The sequence below is a fragment of the Acanthopagrus latus genome, chromosome 13 (genome assembly GCF_904848185.1).
Source record: "Acanthopagrus latus isolate v.2019 chromosome 13, fAcaLat1.1, whole genome shotgun sequence".
Classification (NCBI taxonomy): Eukaryota; Metazoa; Chordata; class Actinopteri; order Spariformes; family Sparidae; genus Acanthopagrus; species Acanthopagrus latus.
This window is the reverse complement of record NC_051051.1, coordinates 6726564-6736364: the sequence shown is the minus strand read 5'-3', so window position 1 is coordinate 6736364 and position 9801 is coordinate 6726564. Positions and strand designations below refer to the sequence as shown.

The 9801-nt window shown below is 43.4% G+C and overlaps 1 protein-coding gene across 5 annotated transcripts in view; it reads right to left on the bottom strand.

Annotated features, from left to right (window-relative positions):
- Positions 1 to 3615: 3615 nt before the first annotated feature.
- The window catches only part of LOC119031583 (Down syndrome cell adhesion molecule-like protein 1 homolog), a 57398-nt gene continuing 51212 nt past the window's right edge, over positions 3616 to 9801 (bottom strand). For all 5 annotated transcript variants that reach the window (XM_037120158.1, XM_037120157.1, XM_037120154.1 and 2 more), the window contains 8 exons: positions 9456 to 9743; positions 9182 to 9337; positions 9016 to 9046; positions 8782 to 8900; positions 8519 to 8671; positions 8180 to 8380; positions 7647 to 7958; positions 3616 to 7277 (listed from right to left, as the gene is read on the bottom strand). In XM_037120158.1, the coding sequence (XP_036976053.1) occupies positions 6844 to 7277; positions 7647 to 7958; positions 8180 to 8380; positions 8519 to 8671; positions 8782 to 8900; positions 9016 to 9046; positions 9182 to 9337; positions 9456 to 9743 (1694 nt within the window). In that variant the 3' untranslated portion in view covers positions 3616 to 6843. The remainder of the gene's footprint in view (positions 7278 to 7646; positions 7959 to 8179; positions 8381 to 8518; positions 8672 to 8781; positions 8901 to 9015; positions 9047 to 9181; positions 9338 to 9455; positions 9744 to 9801) is intronic.

The window sequence follows — 9801 nt, the reverse complement described above, 5'->3', positions numbered from 1 at the left end:
TCATCACTTACTGGTACTTTTGGAATCACAATGCTGTTGGAAGTCAGTCATTTTACTCCTTCATCGGGCTCTTGTCAATCTGCTCCGAGCTGTTAGCTGTAACATTGTGGCTGGCACAGAACCAACCAAGCAACTGTCCCACCTATAACACGATTCCTGGGAGTATATAACCGTACTGCATTACTTGACTTCTGACACAACTTTGGCAAATCTGCCGTTCAACGAGCAAAAAGTGAGTGCATACTACTCTATAATGGTTGTTTATTTGTATGTTGGGGAACACCACCCTTTAGTCAATGGTAGAAAACATTTCTAGTGTGTATTTCAATGATTGAAAGTCCATTTTTACAATTTTTGTGAATGGTTCAAGGCCACTTAAGTTTAGTGCATGATTTAAAAAGAAAAAAAGAAGAAAAAAAGAACACACCAAGGGAGAAGGATGAAAGCCTCTTCCTGTTTTAAAACATGAAATTAGTACGAGAACAAAACAAATACTAAAGAGAAATAGCTGAAACGTGAAAGATTATGTACTGTGCACCAAGAGCAAACCATGGAATTTGTCTGACTGAGAAAAGTGTTTGAAGATGAAGGCCTTATGTGAACTGTATAATAGTTAATAAATTAAATCTTGTAAAATTGTCCTCAGCCTTCTTGTGGTGCATGTGTTTGTGTTTCTCATTGAGCCTTTTTTACAATACGACGACCACCTGCGTCCATTTATGTCCCAGTATGTTAATCTCAGGTTTTACACGACATTGGAAAATTACTGTTGAAAACTGCATTTTCTAATTATGATTTACAAGGCCGCACAAAAGCAGCTGGGTAACTATTGTCACAACATTGAATGGGGTCCAGGGAATCAAGAATATCAAGCGTATAATTTTGTGGGTTACAATTTTCAGTATTATGTGAAAATCGAGGAGAGGGCCTGTGACAGTTTATCTGAAAAGCCCCATAGCGCCCCGCTGTCATCTGACAAAATATTAGACATGCTATTATTATCCACGTTTTCACTGTGGAGTAGTGCAGCGTGGTTTAAATTATTCTCCTGACTGACATCTTGGTGAACAAACACAACTGAGGCATGAATACACGACTGCTGCACACCAAAGATAATCAGGCCCCAAGCCAAATCTTTGTACAGCACACTTTTTTTTTTTTTTGCTTGAACATCCCTCTATTAAACAGGCTTCATTTTTACCCACTTGCACAAGGACCTCTGCTGTAGTAACAAGAAGCTGTAGTATTAAGGGACTGGTGCAGGTGACTCTGAAAAACATCAATTATTCACAGCATATCCGTCATGACTGACTGAGCTCTTTTGGTAGAATACTTTCGTCACAGTATCCGTTCACCTGTGTGGAGGGGGTCACACGTTATGATACTATGTCGCCATCTTGTGGTCGTGTAGCTGAAGAGCGGCATGGAAATGAGTGTTGGTCTGCATGTGGAAAAATAATCATAATTGTGTCTTTTCCTGCCCACTTCTTACATTTCAGATACAACTGATTTGTTTTGTTCCCACAAGTTGTCTGATGACTGCTCCGTGTTCAGATGCATCACTGAGATCAAACTGAGATCTTGGTGCCACAAATGATCACTTCTTACAGCATAAAAGGGTAGATGAGTGAAGTTATTAAAGGATAAGTTCACCAAAATTAAAAATTCAGGTATTATCCACTCACATCCATGCTGATGGAAAGCCAGGTATTTCCTTTGGAGCCTACAAAACATTTCCGGAGCTTCACAGCAGAACAGCATTGCAGATCCCAAATTGTTTCCAAAGCCGAGCTCGTGCACCAGCTTTAGATGGGCTCAATGACGATTTTCTGAATTTTACTTAAATCATTCGTGAGAATCGCTTCAAGGCTCCAGAAATGTTTTGTGTACCACAAAACTTCACCTGACTTTCCTTTGGAAAGAATGTGAGTAGATAAAGATTGAATTTGTATTTTTGGGTGAGCATCTCTGCTGTATGCTCAATGCCTTAACATCTACACAGACTGTGCTATGGTCCAGACATATTCTCTGCATATTTTCACACATCTGACTAATTCCTTGTGTCGCCCACTTCAATGTTTTGATAAAGAAATAGATTAAAATGTGTATTTTATACATTGTTGATTTTCTCTGAATGAGGTCAGTCATATTTACATAATATATGCATGGGAATATGTGGATGTGCATCCATTGTTCTTACATCTGTTTTCATCCGTATGTTTAAGATATATAACTGTGTATTGAGGTTTCCAGCCTGTAAATGATAAACAATACTGTTGACAGTGGACGAGATGTTACTGAGAGCAAGCTGAGGGGATACAACATGTGGGATCTACGTGCTGTAGTGTCGTTACAGAGTATGGGAATGTCCTTACAGGATGTGGGAGTGTCCTTACAGAGTATGGAAGTGTCTTTACATGGTGTGGGAGTGTCCTTACAGAGTGTGGGAGTGTCTTTACAGGGTGTGGGAGTGTCCTTACAGAGTATGTGAGTGTCCTTACATAGTGTGGGAGTTTCCTTACATGGTGTGGGAGTGTCCTTACAGAATGTGGGAGTGTCCTTAAAGAGTGTGGGAATGTCCTTAAAGCGTATGGGAGTGTTCTTACAGGGTATGGGAGTGTCCTTACAGAGTGCGGGAGTGTCCCTACAGAGCATTGGAGTTTCATAACAGGGTATGTGAGTGTCCGTACATAGTGTGGGAGTTTCCTTACAGGGTGTGGGAGTTTCCTTACAGGGTGTGGGAGTTTCCTTACAGGGTGTGGGAGTGTCCTTACAGAATATGGGAGTGTCCTTACAGAATATGGGAGTGTACTTAAAGAGTGTGGGAATGTCTTTAAAGCATATGGGAGCGTTCTTACAGGGTGTGGGAGTGTCCTTAAAGAGTGTGGGAGTGTCCTTACAGAATGCGGCAGTGTCCTTACAGAGTGCGGGAGTGTCCTTACAGAATATGGGAGTGTACTTACAGAGTGTGGGAATGTCTTTAAAGCATATGGGAGTGTTCTTACAGGGTATGGGAGTGTCCTTAAAAAGTATGGGAGTGTCCTTAAAAAGTATGGGAGTGTCCTTATAGAGTATGGGAGTGTCGTTACAGATAGCGGGAGTGTCCCTACAGAGCGCGGGAGTGTCCCTACAGAGCATTGGAGTTTCATAACAGGGTATGGGAGTGTCCACACATAGTATGTGAGTGTCCTTAGGGAGTGTGGGAGTGTCCTTACAGGGTGTGGGAGTGTCCTTACAGAGTATAGGAGTGTTCTTATAGAGTGTGGGAGTATCCTTAAAGAGTATGGGAGTGTCCTTACAGACTGTGGGAGTGTCCTTACAGAGTGTGGGAGTGTCCTTACAGAGTGTGGCAGTGTCCTTACAGAGTGTGGGAGTGTCCTTACAGAGTGTGGGAGTCTCCTTACAGGGTATCGGGATTATCTATCTATCTATCTATCTATCTATCTATCTATCTATCTATCTATCTATCTATCTATCTATCTATGAAAGGACAATACTACACCTCTAGCATCACACCGAATGTCTTCTCTGCTTTTGCTATTTATCTGCTAACTCAGTAGGAACCGTTCAAAAACGTTCAGATATAAACAAACCTGTTGAGAATGACAGAAGCCGTGACGTATGAAAGATAGCTTTATTGCACAAGGTGTTAGAATGATCTTTTTAGTTTTTGCTTTCTTTTCATAGAAAATGTACTTTTGAACACAAGCAATTGCTATAACAAGCAACTCAAACAAATGTTTGGGATACCCTCAACATTTTTTTTGTTTGTTTTTGATTTTCATACATTTTTTCCTTCAGTTTTTCCCTTTTAGCAAGCATGCAATGATTCTTTTGAGGATGAACAAAATATAAAATAATGATAATAAAAAAAGTAAATAGGACAAATGACAACATCAAAAGACCTTTAGAAAAGAATAAAAATTCAACAAATTAGTATCAAAAACATAAAGGGAAAGAAAAATGTTTTTGCCCATTTCAGAAGTAAAATATTTTATTTTTGATACTATTTCAATTTTGAAATTGGGGCATTCAACCCTGATGTGTCCCCTGATTTATTCTGACGAAAATAGCTCTTCATACAAAACTGTGTTTATGTACAAGACTTAATCTATAAACAACACTGACAAAGGTAGAGATGATGGGTCTAGTATGTTTAGGGCGGTGAATTTTTACTTTAATTTATCTGAACGGGGGGAAAAGGACGGGAGTCTGAATGCTTCAGGTTGACAGACCGACTCCAGTCCGGTATATACACAACAGTAGTTTGTGTGACCAAAAGAGCTACGAGTCCCTGATTTCACTTGGCTGAACAGGTTTTAGCCACAGGCCACATACCTTTGTACTGTTTGGCCCCTGGAACCAAAATTTTGGAGAAAATAAAAACCCCAAAACAAATAAAAGTGAATTTTATGAATCGAAAATCAACAGACCAACAGATACCCCCTCCCCTAAACAAACAAACAAAATAACCAAGCAGATGGATAAACAAAGATAAAGCACAAAACACTGTCATGGAGATGCTTCGAGAGAAGACATCCCAGTAGGTTCTTGTGTGAATGTACATCAGAGCAAAATGGAGGTGGAGAGAAAAGAAAGCGGGACATGTACAGTACTTCAGACAGGGCAACAACAAAGATATCAATCGAGTGAACATCATATAATTATTATTATTTTTTTTTTCAAAACTGAATTCCCTGACATATAACATCGCTCAACTTTATATTATTTTACTTCATTCACATCATGACTGGGATTTCCTTTCAGCTAGTTGTCCGGTTCTGTGACGAGCAAAGATCGGCTGAGTGACACCGAGGCTGGCTGGAGAATTGTTACTGTGTCTGCGACAGAAGCCTTGAGGATATCATATGTAACATTTCTGCATTCAAACGTCTATAAATGACTCCACTGATAGCATATATTTCGTCAAATTGTGTACTTACATACATCCTAAACCTTTCCAATGTTCAAACCCACTGATATTTTTAATGTGAATCAGGTAAAGGTGCATTTAATCTGGTCGCCTGTCACTATTAACTTCAAGTCAGCGAATGACAGAGGAAGTCTACGAATGTGAATAATTGTAACGTTAATAAAACTTTAAAGGAGACCTATTGTACTTTTGAGTGTTTCAGAGGTTTTGAAATTTAAAAGTCTGCATCGATGGGAGCTCTTCTCTCCAACAGAAAACTGAAGTGCCTAAAAAACCTCATCAGTAGTCCCCGCCTTCAGTTCTGTCATTTCTATACATTGTACACCATCACCGCGTGTCACACCTGGATAATTCATACCTACACTGACAGCTGAATCATAGCTAACTGGAAGCTGAAAACACGACAGAGCGGACCAGAGACTGGGTGAGCAGTGCTGGCTCAGACGGAGCTGCGGCAATGGACAGCATCAGAAAACCAATGTTTGTTTGTTTTTTTTTAAGATAAAGCATGTAAACCTCTTCTACTAGGAACCCAAAAATAAAATTATTACTCTGAATACAAGCATAATATGTCTCCTTTAAAAATTCACCTCATCCTTTAGACAATACAACTCCCATGATCCCCCACTGCATCTTTAGCTTTGCTTTGATTGAGAGACCCCCCTCGCGGCGGAAATTACACACTGTACATTCAATTCCACATGGTAACGACCGTATATCCTCATGAGCAGGCTTAATGTAACAGAAGGCTTTCTTGTCATGATTGTTCAACACTCGGCCACGTAGGCGCCACTGTTTTCTGTTCACCCAGCCAGCCTGCCTCGCAGCATATCTTGCTTTTTTTTCCATCTCAACATGGGGCTCGTGAAGGGCCAGCGAGACCCTCTTCTCTTAGTCGGTCTATACAGAGAAACATACAGAACATCCCGTATATATACTAAAACCTTTTTTCTTTCTTTAGTCCAACCTTTTGTTAAATTTCTCTTCTTTTAAATTTCATGATTGAGCGATTGTCTTGTTCGTAAATTTGACTTTAATATTAAATTGCTGTATATACTACTACACTATGGTAGTACATACAATTTATACTTTGTCATAATTTCACTTAAATGTCAATAATATACCTACATAGAAATATATATGTAAATTCTTTATAATACCAAATATTCTCTATTTGTAATCTGAGAAATTATAGCTGGTTCATTTGGGTTGTCATGATTTGATTGAAAAGTTCGACACTGTTCAGCTGGAGAGAGATGTGTGGAGAATATTCATGTGATATAAATTTTTATCCTTGGAAGTGGACCTGAATCATTTCTTCAGGAATCGTCATTAAGAGAGAGAATCTGCCAATAGCTATCTGGGACTTTAAGAGACACATAGAGGGTGAAAGATACAGTAAGAATAGGGGAACTTAACTCGAAGTCCTGCAAATTGACAATAATACTCAAACTATGGGGGACGGTATGTGTGTGTGCGCATGAGAGACAGGATGGCCACACAGCTTCATATTGGCTATCGTAGTCTTCATCGTCATAAACACGAGAGCGTTCACGCTCCTCAATTATAGTCAGTATTTCCAAATGACCACAGAATCGCTTCCTGTTTTTTTTTTGCTGTGCAAGTCCCGCGAGAAGTGAGCGGAGCTGAGCACCAGCCGGCTGGAACTGTTAGTCGGAGTTAGTAATTCTTTTATAGAGTCCCAGGTGAACATGAAAAGTAGGGTTAACTGGGTCTCTGTCTGGGAGAACACCTATCCCGAGGAAAATTAGACAGAACGCGGGGCAGTTCACCATTAGTTGGGTTTATAGAATGATGGTTGCATGCCCTTTCTGGCCCAGACTGAAGAGTACCAGAGTGGGGCTGGCTGAGGAGTGGGTCAGCAATGCAAGTCTGTGCAAGAGAGCGGGCTACACCAGCGTGTACGACTTGGAGTACGCCCCAACACTCTGTTTCTGCAGCCTCCCCAGTGCAGAGGAGCTGCTCTCGAGCAGTGAGTCTCTGGAGCCCCCCACCTTGTTACTGTTGGTGGGGTTGCTGCTCGTGCTGGAAGTGGAGGCTGTTGCTGCGGTGTTGGAGCTTGGCATGGTGAGAGTCCTTTGGGGCAAGGTGGCGGTACCCGAGCTCGAGCCCAAGCTGCCCAGCCCAGAGTGGCCCAGCGTCAGGGCCTGCTGCTTGGCAGGGTCTAGAGTCTTGTGACGGCCCTGGGTGTGATACGCCCGCTGCGTCAGGCTGCGGATCGAGGCTTCCCGCGGCGGCACAGCTGGGCACGGGTCATGCAGCTCCCCTTGCTTGCGGAAGAATGGGTCTGTCTTCATGTAGAGGGGTAAGTTGCAGAATTCACCTGAGAGATGCAAGACAAAAGGATTTTGAATTAAGGAGAGCATTTCAGCTGTTTAGAATCATTATTTCTGCATGGATATATGTTCTAACTTGGTGGTTTCCAACTGATCTTTTTACGTATGTGGTTAGAAACTAAAACTCAGAGTGACTGCTTAAACATATCATCCCGGAAAGATGACTCCTTCACTTCCTTTTGGAGCTTTACTCATCCTAGCCAACTGTCAGAGGGTGATTCATAGTGACAGTGTCTTAACCTTTTTATCTGCCAAATGATAATGATGAATGATGATGATGAAGCTATATACAAAATCAAGCAAAAGCAGGTATTCATGCAAGAGTCTCTGCATGGCTCTTATCTGTGCACACTTACTTTTGTTAGCGCGGTGGGGAATGGGCACGGCCACATTTTTACCGCGGTCGTAGTCCTGTGGTTTGGGTGGCGAGGCAGTGAAACGGCAGATGCCCGGCTCGGACGGCGTGCTGAGAGACGTCATGCTGTCCGCCGGGTCGTTGGTACCTGTGGTCATCTGGTCGGACGAGCTGTCGGAGATGAAACACTCAGTGATGGTGAACTTGGCGTGCTGAAGGTGCTCCTCCAGCTTGGCGTGCTCGTAGGCCCTGGCCAGCTCCTCATAGGTGGAGGAGGCGCTCTCCGTCGACACCATGCTGTTGCGACCCTTATCTGGGAAAAAAAAAAGTGAATTGGTCAAATAAGAGCACATACGTGTCACATGGATCAACATCTTACATTGGCTTCCAGGTGGTTTTCTTTTTCAAAATAATATTCTAAATTATATTCTTAAGACAATGATGACTTACTTTCATAAAATAACTGCATCTTGCTGTAAAGAATGGTAATGAGAAAGAGTGGTATATAGAAGTGGACAACTTGTATTGACTCACCTGTGTCCTGTGAGAGACTGGCGCTGTAGCTGTCGCTCTCAGTGGCGGTGATGCCGTGAGAGCCCATCGTGCGCCAGTCTGAGGTGAGAGTTCGCGCCGAGGCCGTCGATTGGCTCTGACTGGGCCGGCTCAGCGTCCACTGGCTGGAGTATCTGTTCCTGGAGCTGTGGGCCGACTTGATGCTCTTCCTGGACACAGGATCTGAAAAAGCGAGGTCATGGTGATCACGGACCGGCTCAGCAGTACAAACGCTGTGCATATCCATGTATTGATCGTAGAGAAGAATTTAGGTGGAGGAGCTTACAGCAAAAGCGTTTATTTTAAGATAAAACAACTCACTCGTGCCCGGCCGGATGTCTGACATGTCAATCAAAGGCCCCGAATTCTGGATGAGGGCCTGGTGGTGCAGGGACACGCCCGTGCAGAAGTTCTGCGGATTCACCGATTGGCTGAACTCTGTGTCTGTCACCGGGACCGCTGCCTTGTCCTCCCCTGAAAGAAAGAGGTGAGCGAAAACAACAGTTACACAAAGAAAAATCATCAATTTTCTAATATGAGCTGCTAGATAAATCGTATTCGTGCTGTCGAGTGCAGCCACATGCCTATCTGTTTGATGCCTTCCTTGTCCTCGATGAGGAGCTGAACACGCGGGATGTCAATGTGGAGCCTTGGTCCTTGAGGAGGGCCCTTCACTGGAGTGTCTATACTGCGATTGTTCTTGCTGCACACACACATGGAAACGACACACACAGTCAGACTGCTATCTCTTCCCAAAAATGTACAAGTTTGTGAATTACATCTTCCTCTACACAGTCGTCATACGATCCGCCTCTTACCTGATAAGCATCTCAGCGAGGCTCTTAGCATCTATAAGAAGACAATATCTTAATTAGATTATAGTTGGCTGTGAAGATAATCGTTTGAACGTGTCAGGCTGTTGCGTTAATCCATTACACACAATAACACAGCTCTCCCTCTGAACTCTCACTTTCTTTCTCTCACCTCTAAGTCGTTTAAGCCTCTTCTCCTTGCGCTTCTTGCGGATAATGAAGAGCAAGGCAACGCCAAGAGTAACCAGGATGACAGGAGAGCCAATGGAGAACAGCTTCTTCACGTCGTCCCCTTCCCCGCGAGCCGATTTAATGGGAGGGATTGTGCCTGAGGAGAGATTGGAGGAGGGAACGAAAATATTTAATACAGACAACTGAGAGATACAGATGACAGACAATGAAATGCAGAAAATGCAGGATGTGCAGAAAATGCAGGATGCACATACTGCCATCGTAGTCCGTGGTCGCAAACTGGGAGCTCTGGTTGCCGCAGCCGGCGCTGTTGCAGGCCTTCATTTTGAGCTCGTACCAGGTGGCCTCACGCAGCTCGCTGAGGAAGAGCTGAGTGGTGGAGTTGGCCTTGAGGCTCTGCCAGGCCCAGGTCCCTTTGGGTCTGAAGTCCAGCATCATGTCAGTGATGGGGCAGCCGCCGCTGGTCCAGCCCTGCAGGTTGAGGCCTGCGTGAGTGGAGTTGATGTGGGTGAGCAGCGGCTGGTCCTTGTTGAACACTGGCTCTGGAGAGAGGAGTGGCACAGAGTGACAGGAGGTCAGAAAGATAATGGTGACGCCAAC